The sequence below is a fragment of the Camelus ferus genome, chromosome 8 (genome assembly GCF_009834535.1).
Source record: "Camelus ferus isolate YT-003-E chromosome 8, BCGSAC_Cfer_1.0, whole genome shotgun sequence".
NCBI lineage: Eukaryota > Metazoa > Chordata > Mammalia > Artiodactyla > Camelidae > Camelus > Camelus ferus.
In genome coordinates, this window is record NC_045703.1 from 29,147,359 (window position 1) to 29,175,026 (window position 27,668).

The 27,668-nt window shown below is 45.5% G+C and overlaps 1 protein-coding gene and 1 long non-coding RNA gene across 2 annotated transcripts; one reads left to right on the forward strand and one right to left on the reverse strand.

The window, feature by feature from the left end:
- Positions 1-912: 912 nt before the first annotated feature.
- Positions 913-21,105, forward strand: NR2E1 (nuclear receptor subfamily 2 group E member 1). The gene is made up of 9 exons (XM_032484642.1): positions 913-944; positions 5,624-5,769; positions 9,001-9,088; positions 10,690-10,925; positions 12,419-12,565; positions 14,673-14,769; positions 15,157-15,306; positions 15,563-15,668; positions 19,097-21,105. The coding sequence occupies exons 1-9, from the start codon at positions 920-922 to the stop codon at positions 19,257-19,259; spliced, it is 1,158 nt and encodes a 385-aa protein (XP_032340533.1). The 5' UTR covers positions 913-919; the 3' UTR covers positions 19,260-21,105.
- On the reverse strand, positions 19,695-27,109 carry LOC116665317. Its single transcript, XR_004321879.1, has 2 exons — positions 26,878-27,109; positions 19,695-19,958 (listed from the first exon to the last, which is right to left on the reverse strand). It is a non-coding gene; the product is annotated as an uncharacterized LOC116665317 (long non-coding RNA).
- Between the last annotated feature and the right edge of the window lie 559 nt (positions 27,110-27,668).

Below are 27,668 nucleotides of genomic sequence, written 5' to 3' on the forward strand. Positions count from 1 at the left end.
CTCCTCAGCTCCGAGAGCGCCTGCATTTTCTTTGGGAGCCGCTTGGAGGTTCATTAATATCATTAGCATTTAACCCCCTCCCTCTTTCCATCCCCTCCCCACACATGGCTGACGTCAGACCCCGCCAGGAGTTGGGGGAAAAGCTAAGTGGGCCAGGGACGCCCTATTCCCCTCCCCGCGGCTGCCTGTCAGAGCGCTTCTGGAGATATTACAGGGGACCCAGCCCGCAGCGACATGCACAAAGTCACGGGGTAATGAACTTCGGAGACCCTTTGCCGCTGCGTGCTCGGCTCTCCCCGGAAACCGGGAGCTCGCCGCCTGTTCCCTCGGAAGACTTCCCAGCAATCTAGTTTTCCCACTCCGCTCTCGGGTTTGGGCAGCACCGAGCCCATCTTGCCTGAGATTGCGGTTGTCTTTTCCTTCTTTCCTTAAAAGAGCAGCGGTCTGTAGAGATCTGCCCACACTCTAAATACCTAATGTAGAGGGAGAAATTGAAGACTGAGAGACAGGAATGGGGAGAGAGAGGGATTTTGCCCTTATTGCTCCGTAGGAGACCGTTTTCGTGTCTCCATCTGTGTGCTTCAATACCCTTCTCTTGCCTGTCCTCCCTTCTTCCTCGATCTGCCTGTCCGTCTCTCCATTTGTCTGTCCATGCGTGTGTCTATACCAAGCAACAATCCCAGCAGCTGCGGTTTTGCAAGAGCCGGGAAGAAACTTAAGGATGCTTAAATTTCCACTGTGGAACGAATTCTGAGCGCCAGGGGAGCAGCGCAGCGCGCAACCGACACCCACCTGTCCCGCCCCATAGTCTCGCAGGCTGGAGGGCGGCTGGAGAGCGGCGGCGCCCGGCGGCGAAGCGGGCGCTGCCGGCCGGGACTCGGGCAGCGCCCACCAACCGCTCCGCCCCGGGACCGCCAGCATGAGCAAGCCAGCCGGATCAACAAGTGGGTACCTATCGGGCCGCCGCGGGGCTCAGGCGCGCAGCCTGGGGCGGGCGGGCTGGGTTGCGGTGGAAGTCCTCCCCGAGCTCCGAAGCTCTGAGCCCGAGAGAGGGACTCCAGCGGTGTGTGCGCTTTCGCCCAGCTCCTTGTAAACCGTGAGTTAGTGCATTCCGTGCTGAAGGAAGAACAATTTTGTTACCTCTGGATTGCTTGATTCCCCCCACCCCTCCCCTGCTCTCTGGTGTGGTGGGAAGGTTGTGACCCAGGCAGACCACCAGTCCCGCTAGTTGCCTCCACTTAGCCGCCAGGTGCTGGTGGGGGTTGGGGGCGACAGGGGCGGGAACTAGGCCGCAGCCCCAGGCGGCAGCACAATAACACGCTCGCTCAAAACTCCGATCCCCAGAGCGCAAAAGCAACTCTAACTCTGCGCAAAGCGGATTTTGAATGGAATGCTTTGCACCCCGTTTCTAGTTATTTCAAATAATCCTGCAAACTGGGAAGCAGAAACAATTTAAAAGTCACATTTTCCTTAATCCTAAATCCGCGTAGGTCATAACTGGGGAATTTAAAGTATGGCGAACCGCTCTAACCAAGAGAGGACCAAATCCCTAATCCCAAGGACTTTTCGAGCGGGCGCTCGGCAGAGGCAGGAGAATGCGGCCTGTTCCCTTCGCGCGCTTCTCCAGTTCCCTAAACTTGTTTAGCTGGCGGCTCTCCCTTGGAACGCCAAGCCGCGGCTCATCTCTAACCGGCCCTAGACGCCGGAGTGTAGGGCTGAGTGTATGTGCGAGGGCTTTTGCGTGCACCGTGCCTTGGGAACCGCGAATGTGCAGGCCAGAGCCGGCGTTGGGCTGGCGCGGCCACAAACCTTGGATCTCCGCGGGGCATTTCAGTTCCCGCCTTTTGGTGGCCCGTGGCTGCGGTTTCCAGGGTCCAAGGCTGGGGGTGGCCGTTGCCGGTAGTCTCCACACCCCGGGGTGCCCCCGCCGCCCTTGTTGTTTTCCCCTATAGCATTTTTGGCGCTTGTGCTTTCCTCAAATAGCCCCTCCCCTCACTCTCATTATCCCGACTCTTTGAAAGTTAGGAGAGTCCGAGATACTTCTGAGGACTGATAATGAAGTCCCACTTGAGTGAGATACAATTCCTCCCCGCCCTCCCAAGAAGTGAGTTGTGTCCTCACTTTGTCCGTTTGTTTTGGTTTTGTGCGCTGCCGTTTTAAAAATTGGAGTAAAGTGAACGTGAACAAAAAGCGAAAAGTGTTTAGAGCTAGGGCAGAGAGAGAAGAAATCTTAGCCGCTGCCCAAATCAGAGCCGACACTGGAGTGGGACTGGCGTTTCTAGTTAGCCTCGGGCCTACCTGGCCCTCACTGTTCGAATCTCTGGGCAAGGGAGCAAGTTCGCATATATTTTGTGGCCCATGTTCTGGCCTGTAAGGGTCCTTCCCGGGAGGCACAAAAGGAAAGCGTTCCTGGTGCATTCCGAGCCTCCATTGCAAAAACCGAAGCCAACGGGCCTCAGCAGGCCTCGGTGCTTTCTTGCCGTGTGACAGGCCCTCATCTTCTTCCCTGGAAGTAAGGAGCCTCAGACCTTTTTGCCCCACTTGGGGTGCGGAGTCGCCGGGGTTGAGAGGCCTTGAAAAGTGAGGCCTCGGAGGTGAGGGAAGGGGCGCGCGCAAACTGGGTTTGTTGGGAGCCGCGCCCGGTACTGTGGATGGACTAGGAGTTAGGCAAACCCTCCGGACTTTTAGGGGGGAAAGGCAGAGTGACACTGGGGAAACTTTGGAGCTTTCTAGTTCCCCAGGATCCTGAGTTGGGCCTCGTAAGCCTCGAGCCCCTACGCAGATCCGAGGCCGCCGCAGAGGTTTCTCAGGCCCGCAAGACAGCAGCTCCCATGGCTTTTCCAGACTGGTGGCGGCAACCGGGCCCAAGCCTGCGGCCCTCCGGCCTGGGCAGCCAGGAGGTCGCGCGCAGCAGGCGAGGTCAGGCCGGAGCCTGGCCACAAGATCTACGAACCGGGGCCTCGCTCGGTTTCGCACAGCTGGAGACCAGAGCGATGTCACCCGGGTGCCCCGCCTGGGTGGTAACAAGACCCCGGCCAGTCACCCCTGAAGCCCAGACTAACTTCTTTCAACAGTCTCTGATGGTAATTACAGTAATCGAAGCTGCCATATATCTTTAGGCAATTATGACACACAAAAAGCCCCGAGGGGACCCCCTGGTAAGGGAAGTTAAGAACGGTTTTCCAGCCTCTGGAAACTCCTGCCTGCCTCACGTCGGAGCTCGCTAGAGTTACTAAATGAGAGGAGCTTTGCAACGGGGTCAACCAGCTTGTCTCGTGACCCCAAGTCACCTTAACGTGGCTGGGTGGTGGAGTTTGAGGCGCAGACCCGTTCTGCCCCGGAATTTTCGCGTCCTCCCTCCTGTGCCCCGCCCCAGGCGGGTATGTCTATCTCTAATGTGCTCGGAGGTCTGCGCAGGGGCAGGGCCTATCCGCCGCCCTGGAGGCCCCGGGGGCGACGGTCGAGGAGTCCCACCGCTGGAGCCCAATGAGGGTCTCCCACCCGGCACAGGTCCTCTCTCGATTCCATTGGGGTTCTCCAGAGATGCGTGTCTCTGTGCTCTGGTTTGGATGGGAAGCGGGAAGGGGAACCCCCACTACTGCTTCTCCCGCGCGATCATCTGATGCCAAAAGTGCCGCCGGGAAGAGAAGTACAGATGGGCGACAGGATGGCTGGCTCCCAAACAGGGACCCTAGCTCAGCCAGAGGACGTGTGTTATGCAAAGGAGGATGGTTGCAAAATTTGGAAAACAAGTTTACTGCTTTCCAGAGTGAGGGCGGTTGCTGGGTGGTCGTTGAGTTCCCTTGGGCTCACTGACAGACCCGAAGGGGTGAGGGACAAGACCCGAAGTGGCCTCGCCTGCCTCTCTCCAGGCCCTTCCTCCTCCTCCCAGCACAACCTCTCCTCCCACCCTGCGGGAGAGGGGGCGCCTAGGCGGTGGTCCCCGCGCCGCGCGCCTCCCCCGCGGGCCTTTGTCGCCATCCGAATTCCCATGCTACTCTTTTTGACGGGTCACTGGTGGCTCTATAGGCAGGTGCTACGGCGGAGTTGTAATTGCCCGGGCCGAGCCCGGTGGTTACTGAACCCGCCTCCCCAACCCGGCCTCCCGCGTTCTCCCCTCCTTCATCCCCTGCAGCTCTTCCAAGGCCGTGGTCCGGGGTGCGCGCCCGCCAGACGCCTCGGAATCAACCAGCAGGTTTCCACTTCCTGAGGCCTAAGCCCCCACCCCACCCCCACGCGGCGCCCTCGTCTTCTCTACTCCTCTAGTCCAGTCGTCCTCACCCTTGCCTCTCCTAACCCCAGCCTAATAAGCGGTCCCCAACGTGAGAGCTGGGGGGAGCAGCTGCCGAGCTTCACCGAGGCCAAGCAGGCGGCCGCCCGGGGCCCAGACTAGGGGCCTTCGGACCGGTAGCAAAGGCGAAATTAAATGTAAAGAAGTTAATTATTAACTAGTATTGTTAACTATCATCATCATTATTACCAAAGTATTAATTAACACCTTATTTGATATTAATACTCCCTTTGTTTGCGCGAGGATGGGTTTCTAAGTCCCTATAAACCACTTCAGGCTTGTTGGACCCTTGAATCTTAGAGAAAAATAGTTTCTTCCCTTCTGAATTTTCCAATATTACCCTCTCCTTAACATTCCTCCAAGATCCACAGCCACCTTGGGCTTGAGGGGATTCCAAGGAAACTTCTCTTAAGTCAGGCAACTGTGGAAGCCTGTGGGTGTGAGGGGCAGTCTAGGGGAAACCAGTTAGATCCTTTTAAAAATTAGCCTCAGACAGCGGCAGAAAAACGGAAAGGAAGGGACCCACTCAGGATCTAGTGTAAGGAGGTAGGGCTTTAGGGAAGAAGACCTTCAGGAGTGGAGGGAGGAGGGGTGTTGTCCCACTCTAACCTGCCAGGGAATCAACACACTTAACTTCACTCTCATCCTGCTTGCTTAGCCTGGTTCTAGCTACCTTGGGAGAAAAAAAATTTTTTTCCTTTAATCATTTCTCAAAAGCGATCCACCAAGCATTTTTTAAAATAGGTAAAGTGAAAGTTGGACAATTACCACTACCCTTATTATCATTAATAATCCTAGTATTAGCATTACAATAATAATCCTAATAATAACAACCACCCAGCAGCTCAGAGAAAACTCGATTGCCTTCCAGCTGCCATCCCTGGTTCCAGCCGTGTTTGTTTTTCTTCTTTTCCCTTTTACATTTCAAGTTTGTCTCCTTGCGCACTCACTAACAACTTTCTCTGTTAAGTGCAAGGGCCGGAGAGGGAGGCGGCCAAACTTTCCGCGGAGCAGAAAGGCAGCGGCGGGCTGTGCTGCCGCCCCGGCCTGCTGTAATCTTTTATTTCAAAATGGGTCTCGGCGATTAGAGGAGACCCAAATACATGTAGCGGTGCATGAATAATGCTCATTGTAGGAAACTGACACTTGCTCAAGGAAAAAAAGTTTGGCTATAAAATCACTTCATTATTTGCTTTTACCGCAGCTTCGGTGCTAATCCCTTCAGAGGTCAGATTGCTTAGCATCTCTCTCCCTCTCCCCTTTCCTCCTTCTTCTCCGCCCTCCTCTCCCTCTCACCCCTTCCCCCCTTCCCTGTCTTTACTGCGATTTCAGGCCGTATTTTAGATATCCCCTGTAAAGTGTGTGGCGACCGCAGCTCGGGGAAACACTACGGGGTCTACGCCTGCGACGGCTGCTCGGGGTTTTTCAAACGAAGTATCCGAAGGAATAGGACGTATGTCTGCAAATCTGGAAACCAGGTACCTTAGCAGGGCCGCACTGCCCAGCTCCCCTCTGCCGCCTCCCCCTGCTTTTGTTTGTGCCAAAGTCTCCTCTGAGTTTCCAAGCTGCTGAGGAGAGACCAGGCCCTGACCTCTCCTTTCCCCTCCCCTCCTTCTTACCTAAACGCTCAATGGCCCTTTCGCTTGGGAAAGGCAGGAAGAGGTGAGAGAAGAGAGCCGAGTTTGAAGGAGGAAAGCTGAAATCCCAGCACCTCCTCACATTCCCCTTCCCCCTACTTTTCTTTTTTTTTAATCCTCTGATGGATTTTGACATTGAGTAAGGCCTGCACCCAATGGCTATAAAGATAGCCCAGGGGACCTAAGTACAGAAAGGTGAAAGGGCTATGTTATGTTGCCTGTCACCCCACCCCTATTCCTAGCAGCACCCAAGCTGGGTGCCCTGACCTGGGCCTTTCAGGGCAAGAGTGAAGGGCACAGGGCATCCCAGTCAAAGCTGAGACCCAAACTAAGTGCTGGCCAGTTGAAACAGAGAGAACATGCTGTATGAGGGGCTGTGCCCTCTCAGCTTCAAAGAAACAGAGCTTCTTGGAAGTAGGCAGTGGGGCTTCAGCATCCATGTGACTTTAGCTGGGCCTTGTCAGAAAAGCTCAGAGTGCGCAAGAATAGAAGGCACACAAGGAAGGAGTAACTGGGAGCCTCTCCAAGGTTCCCATATCTCCTCTTTATCTGCTTAGAAGAGGTGCCTGGTTGATTGTGCTTTGGTCTTGAGCAGGCAGAACTGTCTCAAAGAGATAGAGGAGTTGTGGCATGGACTGACTGTGAGCCAGAGCTTCCAGAAAGAGTGAACATACCCCTCCCTCAGACTCAGTTTCCAGCTCAGTAATAGGTTTATTTCAACCTAGAAGAGCAGCCTTTTGGTCCCACACTTGTCTCCTTAGCCAGACAAACAAACCCTAAGCATAGAGTGACCATCTCCACTCCCAAGAAGATCCTGAGGAGTATAGTAGTCAGAAGCCATCCTTTGGTATCCAAAATGGTAAAATATTTTCATTAACTTATAAATAAGTGTATATATATGATGCATATATATTGTCTGGTGCTAGTGAGTTGTTTCTCTTTTTCTGAAGCTATATCTGCTCATAACAGTTTCTGATAGATTTGGGTTATCAACAAGAAAAAGAAGATACTGCATTTGCATACATTATTTTGAACTTTCAAGTCCTGTTACCTGTTTAATTGGGTACACAGCTCTGTATCAGTTTCTAGCTTCACCATATAGATACATCATATTATATACACACAGGGCTGTATCCCAGGAGCTCCTCAGGAAGAAGGGATTACTGTGGGTCATCAGATTTGAGCAGGCTTCTACTTAAATTATCTTTTACTTTTATGCAAGGCACATAATTAGGGGATCAAAATCTCAGATATTATGCTTGATATTTTCAAAGGGATTGGCTATCAATTCAAATATATTGATGTCAGTCCCAGCACTTGTAAAGGAGTAATAATAGATTCATCAGGCATGGTGGTCCTGTTGTTACAGAGAGAGTAAATGAACTGAGCTGAGGTGCTCATCTTTCTCTCAGGCTCCAGATACTTGTATACATTTGATCTGATTTGAAGACACTCTTAAGAACTAATGAAGGCTTCCATTTTGCTTTAGTATGTTTATCAGAATACTAGGAGGATAACATTTGAGGATAGACATATGATTGCATTTAACATTAAGTTATTTAAACTTCTTTACATTGAGCTATTACATTGGTCAGCAAAGATTCCCTGAAGAGTTCAGTTAGGAAAGAAAAATAATTTCCTTTCTCTCTTTTATTCTAAGATTGGGTAAATAATATTCCAATGTATTATTAACAGTAATGAGGATGTTTAGAAATTGTTATGAACCTCTGCCCTACCTTTACTTTAAACAAATCAACATATTTTAAATCAGAGGAGCAAGATCTCATAAAAACTGTATGTTCAAGTGTGTAATTTTTCCTAAGGGATATTTCAGAAAATATGCTTACTCCAAATCCAGAGTATATGAAATTTTGAGATTATGAAGCAAGATAAAATGCATTTATTTTATTCTCTTACTTCCCACTGCAAATGTAACAGTAACAAATAATAAAAACACAGGAGAGCACCAAACTTCTTATGTATTTCCTATGTATAAAATACATATATAGGTATGACTCTTTATGTATTTATGTATATGTTTCCTCAGTCATAATACCTAACACTGAATGAGTTCTACTAGAATTTTCCTCTATAATTTTCCTCTTTTAATGGCCAGTATTTATCCAGAAAATTGCATTAAGTAAAACATTTATTTTCTCATGCATCTCAGATAAATATTTCTAAGGCTACAATTACCTCTTTTTTTTCAGTTATCTTGCTAATATTCTCAGTCCATTTTATCATTTTGTCAGACAGTGCATCACATTATCTTCCTGGTCATATTTAATGGTGGGCATTTCTAGAGTTTGCCCAGACCTTGGGCAGTTCCCTTGCCATCCTCACCTCCGTAGTCTTTGCCCTCCTAATCACTCTGGCTTCAGCCTCACCTTCCAGGAATGGCTGTTTCCATGAATCTGGGCTGAGACTAGTCTTCAAGACAACTCTCAACATGCTGGTCTTAAGGATGGCTTCACGTACAAAAGCAAGAGCGAGGAAACAGGAGAGTGGAGAATAAATGGGAGATGTTTATCTGAGAGATAAATGAGCTCAGCCAGAACATGACAGAAAGAGGTGGACTTAAAACCTGAAAGCGGAGAGAAGAATTGGCGGGAGGGGGACGTGGCGGGGAATCCCGGCAGGCAAACCAGCTCCTTCTGAGCTCTGAGGCCTCCTCCTCTGGGGCGGGTCGCTGTCTTCGGTCCTGAAAACTCTCGCCCCTGCTCCACCACCTCTGCGCCGGGAGGCAGTTGTCCTCCTGAGCTTCTCCGGTCACAGCTGAGTCTGGCAAACCAGGCGGCCTAGCCTTTCATCTGCTTGGAGAGGGTCTTTCCTTCTCTTCCGCTTTCAAAGGGTCAGGAACGGTCCTTTTGAAGTACCCCGAGAATCCCAGCGCTTTCTCTTCCTGGATCTGCTGGTGCCCAGGGCCATCGCATTTCGCGGACCCAGGCTTGCTGCTCCGAGGTCTGTGGAGGGGTCCTTACCGCCTCCACACCGTTTCCCCCACCAGGCCCTGGTTTCGCGTCCCTAGTCTAAAGGCCCTTGGTGCTGCTGACCACCTGCGCTCTGTTCTAGGGAGGCTGTCCAGTGGACAAGACTCACAGAAACCAGTGCAGGGCGTGTCGGCTGAAGAAGTGTTTGGAAGTCAACATGAACAAAGATGGTAATTAGTACATTTTTTATCCTTCTAACGTTGGTTGAGTAGTAGGTAAATTTTATATGTACAGAAAATAATGGCACTCCTATGCATGTAAATCATCTTTCGAGTACTTCTTTCCAGGTGCTCAGACTTGGCCTCCAGTTTTAATCATCTCCCTGCACGACCCCCCTCCCCCCCCCACACACCATTGAACTCCTTAGGGCAAGGCCCATGCCCACACAGAAAGGACATTTTCCCCACAATCATCCCCACGGAAACAGCGTTCCTGGGGACCCCACTCTGCTAGGGACACATGTGTGACATTTCCTGCCTCACATCTTAATTCCTCTTCTCACTTCTCATTGCAGCCCTTTTGTGGCCATAACTAAGCAGGATCCAGCAGGATCTTGCATTCTCGATAATCTCCCGGAGAGGATACCTTGGGCACTAGGAGACCAGTTGAAGGAGGGAGGGCTGAGACACTAACACGCAGAACGTGGAGTCTTTTTTTTTTTTTTTTGCAGATTCACCAAGATTCCAAAATCAGGACGGCCACTGGTGGAGATCTGGGCTTTTTCAGGGCCTTCTCTCGGTTCTAAACGAAGGGGCTGGGGAGGCAGGGATACGCCAGTGGGTGCCTCAGACACCCAACTTCCAGAAGGTTCTTAAAGGCGCACAGCAAGAACTAGGTGGTCAGGCTGCTTTGGGGACTTAAGAGTGCAGTCCAAGTGCGTGCCCGCAGGTGGCCTGGCGAGGGCGCCCCAGGCCCGGATGAGGCGGGGGTCATGGCCGGGAGGAAGGAATGAGGCCTCAGGACGGGATGCAGAGTGGGCTTTGAAGGGTGGGAGGCCAGGGCTGGGTGGCAGCTTCGTGAGGCACAGCGCCCCTTGGAGAGAGCTCCTTCCTCCGCGGCGCAGGAAGCAGGAGGGAGCATCCAACCTGTTGAACTTGTGTATTGACAAGTTGTCAAGCTCGGCGAGCGGAAGATTGCCCTGAATTAATTTGTTTGTTTAAACTGTTGGTGGTAATTGTCACATCTCCCTGCCTTCCTACAGCACACTCCGAGACCAGCTTTCCCTCGTCCCATCCCCCAGAGGCCCTGGGCTCGGGTCCTTTTCTCCTGGGGCCCTCGGAGGCCAAACGGCATTTCCGTGGTGGGGGTTGGTGGTGGAGGTGGGGGGAGTGGTCGTCTAGCTGAGTGGGAAAAGTCTGTGCAGAGATGTTGTGCATGGCAGTGCAGAGATGTTGTGCATGGCAGTGCACAATGCTCTCCTTCCCCTTCGTTGCGCAGAGATCTAGCTACTGATGCCCGGAGGGTCTGTGGTTTCTCTGAGACCTTCCCTGGGTGGGGAGGAGCCCTGAACACACAGGGAACATGCCTAGTTTTGACTGAGGCTCGAGCATTATCGTGACAGTTTGGGCCGGGCTGCTCTTTAGCTTTCTTTGCATACGGTGTAATGGTTAAACGGTCTCTGAGCGCCCTGCGCCATCACATTCCCTCTCCCTCTCTTTTCATCTCCCGGGTGTCCTTACCTACCCAGACGTGGCCCTTAGACTGGGAGCGCCGCAGTGTCTAAAGGCTGCGGAGTCTCTGATCTCGGGCTTGCGCCGGTCTGTCTCCGCAGCCGTGCAGCATGAGCGGGGGCCTCGGACGTCCACCATCCGCAAGCAGGTGGCCCTCTACTTCCGTGGACACAAGGAAGAGAACGGAGCGGCCGCGCACTTCCCCTCTGCCGCACTGCCCACTCCGGCCTTCTTCACCGCGGTCACGCAGCTGGAGCCCCACGGCCTGGAGCTGGCCGCGGTGTCCGCCACCCCGGAACGGCAGACCCTAGTGAGCCTGGCTCAGCCCACGCCCAAGGTCAGTGGCCTTGTTGGGTACGAGAGCGCGGCAAGTGGAGGGCGGAGGGAGCGCACTCATTCCTTCTGAACTGGGATGGCTCAGGCAAAAGATGGAGAAGACCTCACAGGGTGCGAAGCCAAGCTCCGCAGGGAGCTCTAGGCCTGCCACTCCCCCTTTTGAGAAAAGGGTGTTCAAACTTTAGTGCGCGGTAAAATCACTCTTTGATCTGACTACAAATGTGGACTCCCTGGTCTATCTCCCGGAGAGTCTCTTTCAGCAAGTTTGAGGTGGGGCCCAGGAACCTGAATTTTTTAAAAATGCCTCTGGAGGGGAGGGTATAGCTCAGCGGTAGAGTGCATGCCTAGCATGCATAATGTCCTGGGTTCAATCCCCAGTACCTCCGTTAAAATAAATAAATAAGTAAATAGATAAACCTAGTTACCTCCTCCCCCAAACAAACAGAACCAATAAAAAATAAAATATTTTTTAAAACGCCTATGGTATGAAGCCTTGTCTGAACTGAGAGGGCAGCTGAGGTGTTCCTGGGGGTCACAAGAGCAGACATCCGTTTTTAGAAGAAAGAAGTTGCCTACAGCTGGCAGAAGAGCCCTTCAGTTGCAAATTGCAGGGATCTAATCTCTTGGACAAAGTTATGCAAGAGAGAAATGTGGTGCTCACCCTGTTAGGACAGTTTGAAGAACCTGGCTTCATTTCCCATTCTTCCCATACTCTCTTCTGAATCATGTGGATATACACCAGGATTGAGTCTCTACTAGCAAGGCCACAGCCAGAACCACCTCAAAGGCTACCTCCTAGGGACTACCCTCCAGGCTTCCTGCTGGTACCTACCCAAAGCCCCCACTCCAGGCCAGGAAGGGCTCCAGATCTCCCTCAGAGGAGGGCCACCTGCAGCCCCACACTGCAGGGAAGCCAAACACCTGGGCACATGCTCACACACAGTACTTAATATTGCTTTCTTACCCTTGATGTGTATAATAAGCTTGGGAAAGTAGTGTTATGAATATGTTGTCAGTTATGAATGGGAGTGCTCTGTGAATGATTAAGATGTCTAATTGAAATATTTCCATAATATACTAATCCCTTCTAAAAATACTCACATGCATATTTGTGTTTGGGATGCCTATTAATTTATACTTTTTTCACATCTATTTTTATTTACACAAATGCAAGCAGCTCTTGTCTAAATTGGGAGACAGTCCTGGCCCTTGGCTCAGCCTGAGGAAAATTTGCTGAAGGCGATAGAAAAGCCAGATGCCCCTCTGGAAGGAACAGGCATCCGAAGAATGGAAATGGGCCTCTCCCAACAATTATTATTTCCCAAACTTTGTAGATATTGATATTTGGTTTTTATCTCCCTATGGCAACTGCCTAAGCAGAACATCCATATTCCTATCTCCTTCCCTGGTCTAATAAGAAAAATATTAAGTCGGCTCTTCTTGCAAAGCTGTGGTTTCCTTACTCCCTGGTGTTTCTCTTTCTTCCCCACCCAGTACCCTCATGAAGTGAATGGGACCCCAATGTATCTCTATGAGGTGGCCACAGAATCAGTGTGTGAATCAGCTGCCAGACTGCTGTTTATGAGCATCAAGTGGGCTAAGAGTGTGCCAGCTTTCTCCACGCTATCTTTGCAAGACCAGGTATGACCAAGCAGGCACACCTCTTGGGGGAATGGGGTTGGGAAAGAAGCAACAGTAGTCAGCCTTATGAAATTAGAGGTTACTAGGATAAATCACTAAGGCCAGGCATCTGTTCTTAACAAAAATGAAGAAATCATTTTTCTTAGCTGCTTGCTATGGGGTCAAAATATCTAGCTGTGGAATCCTTACTAAAGGAAATACAATGTTATTTCAGGAGAGTTGGATGTGGTCTACAAGAAATAAATATACAAGTTCATTATCTCTTTTTTAGTTTAATTGAAACATCGAATTTAATCACAAATTTAAAAAATCTGAATGACTTTTTTAAATGTTAACAAAATAATGTTTTCTTAAGAACACTGGAAGTGAGAAGTTCCAGTGTTTAGAAGAACAGAATAGAAGGTGATGAGAATATTCCCTGTGAGATTTTTAGAACTAGTCTCATTATTTTATATTCTCAGCTTTGTGTTTTCCATTGTGATGCTCACAGTTTTGGCCACTTATTTATTAGCATGCAGAATTAAAGAGTGCATTGCACACCTCCCTTGATTCTTTAAGTGCTTTTAGAGATTTTGTAAACAAATAGTCTGGTACATAATTCTGTGGTTGTAAATGACATTTGGAGGGAGAAAAATTATGTGCCATTAAAATTGCTCATACCAAAACTCAGAAATTTTGTTGTTAGAAATATCAGAAATGGCCTCTGTCAGAATTTTTCTACCCTTAAGGGAAAGAAAGAAAATGAAGTATTCACAACTATTGGCTGTTACAGTGCATTCATGGAAATTAATGACAAATTTCCCAAAAGGCCAATAAGTAGTTCCAAAAGCAAAGGATTTGTTTCTTTAATTCATTTGATACCTAATTAAAGCATAATAGTGCCCCTTAATATGAAGTACATTTCCTACAGAGAGACTCAATGTCTCAATGTGCTCAAAACATTTAATCTTCGAGCATGGGATGTTCTTTTTTTCATGGCCTGGACTTTCAGACGTGGTCAGAATTAGATACTGTTTACCTTGCATTTTAAAAGTATTATTTTCTGTACTTAATGCAATAAAACTAAAAATAAAGCATTTTGAAAATGAAATCTTTTGGTCTAATTGTGATTTTGGTTACAAGCCTTCACAATTCAACCCTTAGCTCTCAAAAGGAAATCCTTTCACATAAATCATCCCAGACTAACTGGTTTTTTGAGAGATTTTTTCAAAAACAGATTTTTCAAGATGGTTAGTTTTTTAATCTTTGATGAGCTTTACTAGTTGACTCTGACCAATTGCTCCGTGTATGTGCACACATGTATGTGTGTATAGGTTGGCTATTTTTTCTCAAAACAAGTGTTTGTAGACTCTTAAATCCAAACAAAATTTACTTACTGTCTGCCACTTAGCCCTTCAGTGGAAAGCCTTCAACAACAAGCAAACTGCAGTGAAGTGGAATCCAGTATATTAATTTGGAAAAGGAGCCAGATTTTCATTTTAAATATTCAGTAGCACATTTTAGTAGAATGAAAATGACAAGCACCTTGATGCTGTCCAGTTCTGAGTCTCAGAAAAATCAGACAGTGAGATGAGGTAAACTCAGCAAAACCCGATTAACATAATTACACTCTGATTTCCCTGTATGCCTCTTGGGAATTAGTGATCGCTCTCTCTCCCAGCCCAGCCCCCCCAACCCTCCAGAAAGGTGGGGACCCAGGCCTGCATGCTTAGTCTGGAGTCCCCAGTCCTGATAATATCAACATTTTCTATGAGGAGAATCTGCCTGCTGAGCTGCCGGTGGCATTTCATAGAGCCTGGGTCTATGGAGATGTTTCTAGGTGGTCAGGAACAAATGAATGCAAGGATAAGAAGGGCAAATCCTTTTCCAAGGGAAGCAAAATTTGGGAAATTGGAATGGCTGACTCTCAAATGCATGTGCTTATGTATAGTCACCTTTTCAAAGAGGAAAATATGGGAAAATAAAGGAAAACTAGAATATTCAAAGGAAAAACCACCAAGACAGACATTTAAAACACTTTTTTAAATAATGAAAATTTACATATTGAAATTGTTTATAAATTTATAAATTACATGCTATATTATATTATACATCTATTGTATGACAGCTGATGCTTTTGGAAGATGCTTGGAGAGAACTGTTTGTTCTAGGAATAGCACAATGGGCCATTCCGGTTGATGCTAACACTCTACTGGCTGTATCTGGTAAGAATTGCACAATTTAATGACTTTGTTGTAGAAATTACCATAAAAATACATTACTGAAAAAAGAACAACATGTAAAGAATAACAAATTCCTGCTGAACAATAGAGTATACCTGTCATTTATAAATCTATATTTAAATGCAAATAATGTTGTTTTGTTGTATTCATGACTGCTTGCATTGTTATTTAAATGCAAATTACTGTGTTTGTTATCATCCAAGAGAAGATTTTATATTAACTTTCATACAATATAGCCAGTTTACATGGAATCAGATATCTTAGAGTGACAATTGAACAGATATTGATATGCAAGATTTTGTCAAAAATCAATATTAAATCATGAAAATACCTTCATATTAGAGGATTTATTCCATATTTTTATTCTAGGCATGAATGGTGACAACACAGATTCCCAGAAGCTGAACAAGATCATATCTGAAATACAGGCTTTACAAGAGGTGGTGGCTCGGTTTAGACAACTACGGTTAGATGCCACTGAATTTGCCTGTCTAAAATGCATCGTCACTTTCAAAGCTGGTAAGCAGACACAAACTGCTGTCTCTTCTCCTTCCCTCGTTTTGCCACCTCACTAATTCAGCCACCTCCAAGTTCAGAATGACTCTTGCAAAAAGAGATGATGGTTTTCAAGGGAATTGATGCTCTTAGTCTGGCTCCATTTTTGATAGCCATGGGGACCTGCATGTTCTCCTGCTGCCCATCCACTTCCAGAGAGTGCTTTCCCCATCTGCATTTCCTGTGATGCCTATCATAGTTTCCTGGTCTTCATTTCTAGTTCCTACACACAGTGGTTCTGAACTGAGAAGTTTCCGGAATGCTGCCGCCATCGCAGCTCTTCAGGATGAGGCTCAGCTAACTCTCAACAGCTATATCCATACCAGGTGACCCTTGTTTGCCTTGAAAGTGTACTTAAGAAAATTGCTTCCATTGTGAATATGTGAGCAGGCAGTAAAGAGCAAGTTGAAACACTGTGATTAATTATATTGTCTCCAGCCAGTTAATTTAGTTAGAATCTATGTCCTCACCTATTTTGAAGGATGGGTGAGAGGAGCAAATCAAATTAGATTATCAAAGTGAAAGGGCTACCAGCCACCCAGCAGCTGTCCTGGATAAACAAGTTGATCCATCAAAATAGTTGAACAGGGGGAGGGTGTAGCTCAGTGGTAGAGTGCACATTTAGCATGCACAAGATCCTGAGTTCTAATCCCCAGTACCTCCATTAAATAAACAAACAAACCTAATTACCTCCCCCGCCAGAACAAGCCCCACAAAATAATTGAACACATTTAGGTGAATGGACCCAGATATGGACAAGGTAAAAAATGAAGGTTAAAGTGTTATATAGGCTGATATATTAGAGAGTGGTCACATGATCCTCTAAAAAAGACAGGTGCCTTTCTTTGGATGCCGATCCCATAGAGGACCAGAGAACTTTCTAAAGACGTTACCTTTAACCCCATCATAACTGCTGTCTGGCTTTGGTGACTGGTATCTTTTGAGCTGTTCTGGGTCATAGCATCCACCAGGTTACTTCTGGCCAAGCATGGCTCACTGACAGAGACTGTTCTTGGCTATTTATAGAAACTCTCAGTTACTGGGGTTCCAGCAGTGCTCCTCGTAACCCACCAAATGGACAAATCCACCAAGAGGTGTAGACCTTCTGCTTCCATTTTCAGATGAAAAAAGCAAGGCTTTTAAAGAGCAGTGGAACCTACCAGGTGTTGATTTAGTCAAGACTTTGCTGAGTACTCACTTTGTGCAGGGCTCCTGGTGAGCACTGTGGGACATGAGAAAGGACAAGACACTGCCACTTATCATTGTAGGAAGTAGGCAGAAGTGTTACTCCAACTCAGACCAGGGGAAAGAAAAAGCAAAGTGGGGAGTGAGAGAGATAAATTCTAGTTGGAGGGGCTGAGAAAAAAAATCTGGAAAGTCTGGTGGATACAGAAGAAGATATGTAAGCTGGTCCTTGAATGGTAGGGCTCCAGCAGGGTGGGGTGGCCAAGAGGAGCCAGAAGAGGGGCTGGTAGAGGTGCCTTGGGAGGTGCCAGAGAGGAAAGTAAGGAGAGTCTGAGAGAGCTTAACATCCCAGGAGCTACTTCTAGGGCTACCTGAGAGAGTTAAACCACAAATTAATAGAAGTCTCTTTTAAAGAAACTACAAGTGTACTACTTCTCCCTCACCCTCAAAACATGAGGTTATTCATGGAAGGAATACATCTGCTTTGACATGAACTTTTTATTTCATGATGTCAGTTACAGCTATAATTTAGTATTAATGTCAAGAGTCATACATGTGACAAAACTGACTATGCCTTACTTCTTAGCTCCTTCAAATTAATGAACATTATTCTGTAGCACTTTACTGTCAAGAAAAATAGTATCTGAAATTGAAATGAAAAGTTAACATTGCAAACTGAGCTAATTGTGCATTAATTGTCAAAACTGCAAACTGAGCTAATTGTTACAGCGCTATAAGTGATTTCTCTATCTAGGACATCAGAAGAAGGCTAGAAATTGGCATTTCACACAAACTACATCTTATAACCAAAGAGCACATACACGAATCTGTGACAAAACACTTACACCTGAAGAGAAAATTTTCTTATGTATGCTGATGGATGAGTCAGGGGCATAGATATTCTACAAAATAATTTTGAGTAGTCAGAGAGTCTCTCTGTCTCTGTCTCTGTCTCTGTCTCTGTCTCTCTCTCTCTCTCTCTCTCACACACACACACACACACACTGTTATGTTTCTGAGTAGTACAATACTCCACATATAATAAACAATTTGCATTGAGTGACTAACCAGCCCCTTCCTAACTAGGGAATTAAAGAATTGGGTGAGTAGGGGAGTAGATAATCTACTCACAGAAAATAAAGAGTTAATTATCTATGGAGTCTCCAAAATCCACCCTTTCTGAAAGTAACTATTTCCCACGGTGAGAAATTTCAGCATGCTGGGTGGGTGCTGCAGACATGGTGGGGGCTTGTGTGCCACTGCTTCCCACCCACTGCAGGGAGCTTCTCTGCCTGCCTTTGGAGGGAAACAGAGCTATTGAAGAGTGTAGGTAGCCAAGGCGAAAGGGAGACATGGGTCATGGGATTGCTTTCCAAGAAACATAGGAGATGCTTTCAGCAAGGAGAGCAAGTGGTGGGATTTAAGTATTTTTTAAAATGTAGAGGATCTCCACCATGTCCATACCACATTATTAAATTTGGCCTGGTGGTCCCTGTCCGTGGGTGGTCGTGAAGCTGGGTAGTGAAAGAGCCAAATGAGGTCTTCAGAGGCCCAGAATGAATTATCAACTTAGTATCAGGTTGAAGAGAAGGAGTCTCTTGTGCCCAGAGCTAAGAGACAAGTATGAAAGTTGCTCGCCTGGACTCTATTGGGCAGTTAAACTCAATGTTCAGCTAGCTCAATGTTCTTAATTCCTGTGTAGGAATTTGTATATCTGTCAGTTTCTAGAACCTATGGCCATGGGTTGAACCTGGCTGAGTTACAGATAAGTGTCCCCGAAGCTCAGTCTTTAGGGTGGTTTGTGTCACTGGAAAGAGCCCTCCTGGTGGACTGTATTGATACCTGTTCCAAGCTGTTGATTGAAGAAGCATCAGGGCTGCAGTGAGGACGTCGCTTATATGCGTTGAAAGGCAGCAGAAAATTGAGCTTGCACATCTGAGCACAGATGTATGTTGGACATCAAGGGGGGAAATTGTTCAGCAATTTCTCACATCTTTAATTATATGCCAATTTCATTGACATGAAAGTTGGGTGGCACTGCCACCCAACAGAACTTAATCTTTAATTTGCAGCGTAATAAGGGTGGAATTATTCCTGAGAGTGACTAAGTATAGTGATTGAATAATAATTTGGAGAATTGCTTAGAAAAAGAATCCATTTTATTTGAGAGAAATAGTCTGGTGAGAATCAGAAAATGTGGATATTGTTACTAGTTTTATCATCAATACCATTGGCTGGTTTCTACACTGGCAACCTTAAGTTTATTATTTGGCCTAAACTTAGTACCATGCTTTTTAAAATTATTTTTTCTCCAAACAACATGCAACCCCTTTGCTATGTAGAGACAGTCACCGTGCTTTTGGCAGCATTGTTATGGTCTCCATGCCTCGATTATTCCATCTGTGAAACAGGGACAGTAGTGCCTCGTTAGGACTCTGTTGCAGGGATAGTATGTTGTTAAACAGGCCTGATCAGGAAATCATGCTGAAGATGGTGTGTGTTCAAGGGTGAGATATTAACCCTGTTAGTAATGGATCTTACCTTGCTTTCATGGCCTCTCCTATTCCAGATATCCCACTCAACCCTGTCGCTTTGGAAAACTCCTGTTACTTTTGCCAGCTTTACGTTCCATTAGTCCATCAACCATAGAAGAAGTGTTTTTCAAAAAAACCATTGGCAACGTACCAATTACAAGACTGCTTTCAGATATGTACAAATCCAGTGATATCTAAGCTCTTCAAGTCCCCACTTTCCAAGATGGGACAGTATCTGATGAACTTCTACCCTTGGAGAACAAGTCTCAACTAACAAACCCTTCAGGAAGCATAAACCTGGAAATGTGTAGCCTTCAAGAAAAAAATGTCAATGGACACAAAACAGTTCCAGTAGCTTTGACCTGCTGCTTCACCCAGGATAGGGTGGCCCAGGAGGGAAGGGAGTGTGACAGGATGGCCTGAGCAGGAACTCACTGCTGCCATGCCCTGGGAAGAGGGCCGAACTGGGGGTTGCCACAGGCGATGCCATTCTGCCTCTTACCTGGAAGATTGGGCTGAAATATCAAAAGTTGAATTGCAGGTAGAACTTTCTTTTCCCTTTTAGCATATAAAGTTGGGTACCGAATATAGCTCAGTGTATAACATCATACAGCAGCCTTCAGAACAACTATCTTATGTTGGAGAATTTATTTTAAAAATAATGGTTAGGTTTTAAATCAAAAGTTTTATCAAAATTTCCCCTTCTATTGTACTACATCATGAAGTGGCCTTCAGAACTGAGTTAATAAATGAAAGGTAGTTTATGCTGTGAGATTTTCTTTTTCTCTGTCTTCTTCCTTTCTCTTTCTTTCCTCCTCCTCCTCCTTCTCTTCCTCCTCTTCTTCTTCCTCCTCCTCCCCTTGTCCTTCTTCTTCTTAATACCATAGGCCAAGCAACCTTGTCAAAGAAATTGGTGGACGAAAATGAGATTCTCACCAGGACTTCACGTTGGATAACATCTCAAAAACAAAAGAGCTTTACTAAAAGAACACAAGTTGAGGGAGGAAGAATAAAAACAGCAAAACCAAATAAAGTGGAGATGAATAATGGAGTGAGGGAGACTGCTGTCCCGTTAACATAGTGCTGAAACCAAAGGCAATGGGGATGCAAGCTCGTGTTTCAGCAAGTCACACCAGACAGTAAATGAACAGAGACATGAGGCCAGAAGGAACTTCAAGGAGATGAATGCCAAAAGGCTTCTTGATTCATTGCTAACTGCCTGAGACTCTTCAATACCTTTCAGAAAACTGGTTTCTAGTAAAGCTTTGTACGCCTGCACGTGTGCACACATACACTTCGTCCTACACTATAAGCTGCTCCTTTGGTATGAATTTCTACTTATGGAAATGTAGAAACAAACATTTAAAAATAGCTGCTGTACTTTTCACATTTTGATTTATTAGATACTAGCACTGAGGGAAAATATTCAACACTTGGACTATCATAGGATGAGTAAAACTTTTCTTGTACAAAGTGAATTAACTTGATTTGTGAAGTTAAAATGTTGTACTCATTGTATTTACAAAGAATAAAAAGTATATTGAATTTAAATGAACTCTGCCTAATTTCTTAGCCTCCCTCCCTGGCTGATTCTCATCCACCAGATACAAGGTGGCGGTGGCAGCTGGTGTAAAAACTGAAGTTTGGAGCACTGCAGCCTGAAGAACTGAACCACAAAGGCAATTTCCTTTTTACAGTGAATCCCATTTGTAAAATGATGAATAAAGAAATAAAACATAAGATTCCGTTCTCTGCAGCTCTCAAATGTAATTGCATCTGTTAGAAAAATTGCTGTGTGAGGAAGAAAGAGGCCGATTAACAGAGTCTTCATTCACTCACTCCTCTGTTTCTAATTCTCTTGCCAACATTTCAGTCCTGACCAGGAACTTGAAATTATTTAATGATCAAAAAAATAAAGTGTGGAGAACCATTTTGGTGAGTAAGATGTGGAAGGAGCAGTAGAAAGTGCATTCAAATGTTCTCAGAGAATCTCAGGGCACTGGTTCCACAGCCAGAGGCCAGTGATGGAAATCAGAGGTGCCCAAGGCCATGGGCTCCATGGGCTCCTTCTGGGCAGCATCTCCAGCAGGAGTCTAGGGCAGAGGCACTAGCAGCTCTTGGTTAAAATGACCTTGCACAGAGCATGTGTACCAGATCAATGTCATCCACTCCTTGTCTGCTGATTCTACCGAGAAGTTCATCTCAAAGGAATAGGTACTCGAAAATGTGTACAAGAATGTTCCTTGCAACACTGTTCATATTTAACAACCAAAATGTCCACCAGTGGAGAATAGATACATTGTGGTAAATACAGACAGTCTTACAATAGTTAAAGTGAATGGACTAGGGCTGACGTATCAACATAGGTGAATCTGAAATACGGTGTTAGGCAAGGGTGGGAAGTGAATCCCAGAGGGTAGATACAGCTTGGTATTTATATAAAGTTTTGTAACCTGCAGAACAATACTTGATCATGTTGATAGATATATAAATGTATAGCAAATGTTTAAAACAAATAAAAGTATGGTAAACACTAGCTGTATGATAGTGATTACCTTTGGGAATGGCTGGGATTGGTGAAGAGTACCAAGAAGACCCTCAAACGTTTCTGAACTAATTTAGTTTGTAAGACAAAAGAGAATTGGAAACAAATATGAGATCTATGACAAGATTTGGTAAAGATGAGCAATGGATCCAAGGCTGTGCAACCATGTATTAGTCAAGCTTTGCTTCAATAATGCTGAATAACAACTCCCGAGGTTCCAGCAACAAACTATATTTCTTGCTCACTGCACTGCCAGTCCCAGGAGTCTCACCTGGTCTGGGCTCCTCATTGCAGTTTGGGTTTAAGCGGACTCCAATTCCAGACTAGCAGCTTCCCTAAAGCAACTTTGCATGCAGAGTACAGAAGTGCAAGGGTCTGAGCCAAACCATGCAAACACACTTAAAGCTGCAGCTCTCTTCACATATGTTCACTTTCTACACATGGCCAAACTCAACCTCAGGGGAGAAGGGGAGTCATACTCCTTGCATGGAGGAGGGGGAAATCACTGACCTATAATAAAATCTATCACAGTCATAATCTACTTTAATCTATTTAAAATATTCTCAGTAAAGTTAAAAGGGAGTAAATTTCCTGTGACATGCCACAAAATACTGACTCCTACTTGAATTGCCATTGTCGGGGGCATCTACCATTACAAAGAAGAATCAAACCTGGCTTTTAACACTTGAAAAAAACCAGAATTAAAAACCCAATAGCAGTCTCTTCTGGAATTTTGAGATCTCTGCTCTGTACAGCCTGGATACTTTAAGAATCTCCTTGCTTGCGTGGATTTTAAGGCAGACACCCTCTATGGCTGGTGTTGTGGGGGAGGTGCCATAGTAGTCTTTGAATATACAAATTCCAGATATAAAATTTCAATATATGCAATTTGAATATACAAACAAGAGAAGATGAACCCAGCCAAGTGATTACTGCAGTTGAAAACCAGTCTTCAGTGATTCTCCTCTGACAAATGTTTTTTTCTAAATCTGGATGGGTCAATTTTCAAAAGCAGTATTTTACGTACTATGTCCATTAGGTATGGAGTCTTATATTTGTGTTTGAATTACTTTTAGTTGTTCTTTGATGCTAGGGAAGAGAAAGAATGGAGGATGAATTCAAAATTGAATTGAGATTCCCAAATTATTTCATTTATAGTTCAAGATTTTCATTCCTACTTAGGATCCCAAGAACTGAACCCATTGGCCAGAGACCTGCACTGTGATTGCTGTCCTTAATCATTTATATACAAATGAAAACCCTCTATGGAGGTCATTTTGTAATGTACAGAAATATCAAATCACTGTGTTGTGTACCTGGAGCTAACATAGTGTTGTAGGTCAGGTACACTTTAATTAAAAAAAAAAAAAAAGAGAAAGGACATATAATCACAGTATTCTAATACATTCTTCAGTGAACAATATTTATATTGCTATAGTGATGCAAACACTAATTATTGGTATAATTAAAAGCATGATAAAATTTGGGGGAGAGAATGAGGAAGGAGAGGTGGAGGTACTAAATCTTCACCTCATAATATTTATGAATTTTAGAATTTTTTTTTCTTTTTATTGTATTTATATGAGTTGATAGATGTTAACTAAACCTACTGTGGTAATTATTTCACAATATATGTAAATCAAACCATTGTGTTGTGTTGTGCAACTTATATAGTGATGTATGTCAATTATTTCTCAATAAAACTAGCGGGGAAACAAATAAGGTAGAGAACAGGAAAGAAAAGGAAGCCCTCAAGTTTTCTGCAAGTTGTCTGTATATGTGTGGCTCTCCCGGTGGTACATGTGACTCTACCTTATTTGCTTTACCATCTGCCTAGTACTCCATTTTATGGGTGGACTACAGTTTACCCAATAAATTCCTTATTGGTGGACTTGGGCTGCTTGCAGTTTTTCACTATAATAAATTAAACAACAAAGAACCATCCTTCTATTTACACTTCTGTGGACTTGTGGGGGTGTTTCTGTAGGATAAATTCTTAGAAGTGGCATTTCTGGGTCAAAAATTATATGCATTTTTAATTTTGATACATACAACCAAATGGCTCTGCAAAAGGGTTGTATCAATTTACACTCCTGCCAAGAGGGTATGAGAGAGCCCATTTCATTGCTCAGAATTTAAAAGGGCTTAATCAGACACATGCTTGATGAACACTTCAGAAGCTGTTAGAAAAATACAGAGAATACATATGTTTCAATTATGAATATGCTTTTGCTTGCAATGCTTACTGTACTGGTAAAGTAGGTCACACTTTGCACCCATGATTAGAACTTGGTTCCCCAAATTTTTCAATCCAGGCCACTTCAGTGAACTTTTGAGAGACCTCCATCATGACATGGGTGGATAAGTGAAAATATAGAAGGTGCTTAGCAGACACTCTGCTAAGAAGCTGCTCTAGGAATCTCAAGCCATTTATTTTACAATAACATTTTGTATAGTCGCTTATGGAAACTGAAGAATAATCACTCTAACTGAAGGAGAGCCCCAGTACCTTTATCACAAATGACATATGGCTTATTTTTAATGTAATCTATATTTTAAATTATGTTTTTAGATTTTTGAAGCTCATTTTGGAACATGAAGTGGCTTTTTATCCCTCCAAATATTGCTGATCTGCATATAGACCATTAGAGAGGGTCGTCAGAGCTTTCAGTCACTGCTGAGCTGGGCTTATCAGCAATGTGCAGAGAGCAGTCTCTCTGATGAAGAAACCAGGACATTGCCACATAGCCTGGGCAGCTTTCTGAAGTACCAACATGTTGCAGTGCTCTGCTGGGAAACTGTGAGTAGGGTCAAGTTCTGAGGAGGCCAAGATCATAGTTTTGATCCTCAGGGAAGCCAGGTGGCTTTATTCTGTCTGTGTTCCTAGTATCTCTAATGTCCATCAGTGGACAGGACACTGAGCAAGTGGCAGTGGAGGCCTGGGCTCTGCTGGAGAACAGCACCCAGCTCCTGTCCCACCAAGTGTCATCTAGGGCATCTTCTTTGCACTGGCCTAGCCACCAACCTAGTGGAAGGAGTGCTGGCCAAGGTGAAGAGGCTGGGGTTCTAGTTATGATTAATGTCAGTTAACCTTTCTGATCCTCAATGTTTTCATCTGTGCAAAGGAGCAGGAGCCTTAGTGGTGTCTAATTTCCTTTCTGTTTTCACCATTCCCATCATTATCTTTAGGTGGAGCCAGGAGACCACCAGAAGAAATTCTTCTTGGTGGCAAGAGCTAATTAGATTGATCGAATTTCCACACATGCTCAACTTTGAATACTTGCCCCTCCAAATACTTTCAATTAGACAAGTCGTTCTCAATCTTGGCTGCACACAGAATTACTTGGGGAGATTTCAAAATGCTCGGTGCCCAAGCTGCATCCACACCAGAGCAATTACATCAGAATCTCTGAGGCAGGTCCCAGGCATCTGTATTTGATAGCTCCCTGATTATTCCAGTGTGGCTGTGTAGCTGAGGATGAGAGACAATGACATGGCCTTTGGTCAGGAGCCCTGGGACAGGGGTCATGTTCAGGCTTCAGGGTCATCTGGGCCTCTCATCCTTCGTGCCTGGTTGCTCGCCCCCTACTCACTGGTGACCTTTAAAAAAGTTAATTCTTTCCCCTCTCTCCTTCCTCTGGCCTGTCATTGAACTCACCCAGCTGATTGTGGCGCTTATGATTGAGAACCTCTTCTGACCGCTTCCCTTTCCCCAGAAATTAACGTGATCATTAAGGCTTATAATTTCCCTCACCAGTGCTATCAATCAAGGGACTGCGATACAGAGTTAAGAGTGCTTTTGTAATTGGCAGCAGCCTGTGATTCGGAGCAAAGCATCCAGAGGCTGTGGGGAGGCTGGAGGAGGGGAGAGCTGGTGTGCAGGGAAGAGCTGTGCCCTCTTGAACTGACTCCTCCAGCTCTTTGTGGTTGGCTCCCACAGGGGCCAGCCAACATCCAGCGTCATCAGCTCTGAATGCCAAGGGGAGGAAGCCAGTTCTTGCCAGCAGTGCTTCAGGCTACCCCTTACCCACTCTAAGCTCTGCAGTGGAAAGAAGCTCTCTTTAGGTGCTGAAGAGAGGAATAGGAAAGATCAGTTGATTCTTTATACACTGGGCAACTTGAGTCTTGTAGAGGAGGGGGCAGGGGGTCCAGATTATCTGTAGATCAGAAGTAAGGTTAAGGCTGTCAGGCCCAAGGGAGTGACACATTCTTCCCTAAACTGCTTGTTTCAGGAGTCCTTGGAACCCCATAAACAGCAGTTGAGCCTAGAGTAATGCACAGTCTGTGCCCTCTCTGGCATGCAGGAAGCTGAGTGGTCCTGGGACTACAGCTGTTTTCCCTCCTGAGGGGGTTGGGCTGGCTGATTCAGTTTCTAACACATAGAGTGCCTAGTGGAATATCACACATACATGGTAGGTGGATTATGGTCCAGAGGTGAAATGGCAGTTATTTTTATTTCAAATAAAACATTATAACAACATTAAAAATTACTTTCTTTTATTAGATAATAATATAGGAAAATCTGGAGGTGAAAAATTATCTATAATTCCACCTCCCTAACACAGCTATTTTTATGTTTGCCTATTTTTTCTACTTCTTACACATGTACCTATATATTTTAACATAGTTGTAATCATAATGGATGTATTTTCCATTCTTATGCTACTCTTACTATCACTAGCATTTTTTATTAGCATCTATGAAGCCTCAGAATTCTTTTTGGTATTTGCATAATAATTCTGATACTTGATGTGTGCCATAATTTCCCTCTCATTTACTGTTTTAGACAATCATTAACAAAAATTTTGACTAAATTCATGTTATATGGAATGGCATGCATAACACCTACTGATGGAGAATGTTAAAATGTAGTTTGTGGGTTCCCACCTCCTGAGATTGGGATTAAGCAAGTGTGAATTGTGGCCTGGGCATCTACATTCATCTACATTCTACAATCCAGATGCAGGTGGTCCCGGCTCCATAGGTTTAGGCTGGTGAGTGACATCTCCAAAGTCACACAGTTGCTTTGAACCCAGAGCTCAGGCTCTTTGCCCCGCTTCCATGACTGAAGTTTGCAGTCTACATAGAAGGCCAATCCCCTGCTTCTCAATATGGAATGTGTCTACTGAGTTAGTGCCTTTATTAGGAGCTTACTTTTCTCCTCACTCTGTCTCACTGAGGAAGAAAGACATCTCTGTGGGCTCTCATCTCCCAGCGCTTCTTTCCAGTGCTGCCCCCTCAGCAGTACTGGGTCCCCAAGACTTAACGTACCTGAGTGTTCCAAAGAAGGGGAGAGAGTCTGGCCAGTGGAGTCACATTTCTGCACAAGGAGTAGAGATCAAGGATGCGGAACACAGCCTTGAGGGATGCTCTGATGTCTTTAGGGGCCATCAACGATGGTGATTTGGTCACAGCTCTATCACAGAAACACTAAGAGAATTTGCTTTCATTTTGAGCTCTTCCAGTTACCACCAAGGTCAGGCCCAAGACTGGATTTAATGGCTCTTCAGAGTGTGGGTCACACTGGAGCTTCTTTCCCATCTAGCTTTTCATTGTATTCTCTGGGCACTGGCTCTCCTGGTGGCATCCAGGAGGTCAGCAAAAGTGAAACACAAGGTTTGGCCACTTCAAATTCTCTCTAGAATCAACCTAGCTCTCTCCTCTCCTCTCCACCTAAAAGCTAAATAGGAAGGGTTGCACATATTTGCCCTACTCCAACATTTTGTGAATGAGAGGTTTCTTTGAATTAGTAAATTTCTCTTTTAAAATGTAAATACCCACTAGTACGGTTTAGCTATGTCTGCTGGAGCCTGAGCTCTGTGGACAGTGTCAATAAGTTCCTTAAAGTTTTTGGTGGAGTTTGATGAATGAGGAAAACCGGAAGGGGACTGGAGGGAAAAGGGAGGGTGATGTTGGCTCTTACAGTGTTTTTGCAGGTTGGCTGCATTTATTGACTTAAACGCCACAACACCTGTCAAGTGGTCCTCATCACACAGGTCTCTCTCTCAGAACACCCTCTTCTAGCCTTGGGGTGGCCATGGTTCCCCTAGTACCAGCCTCAG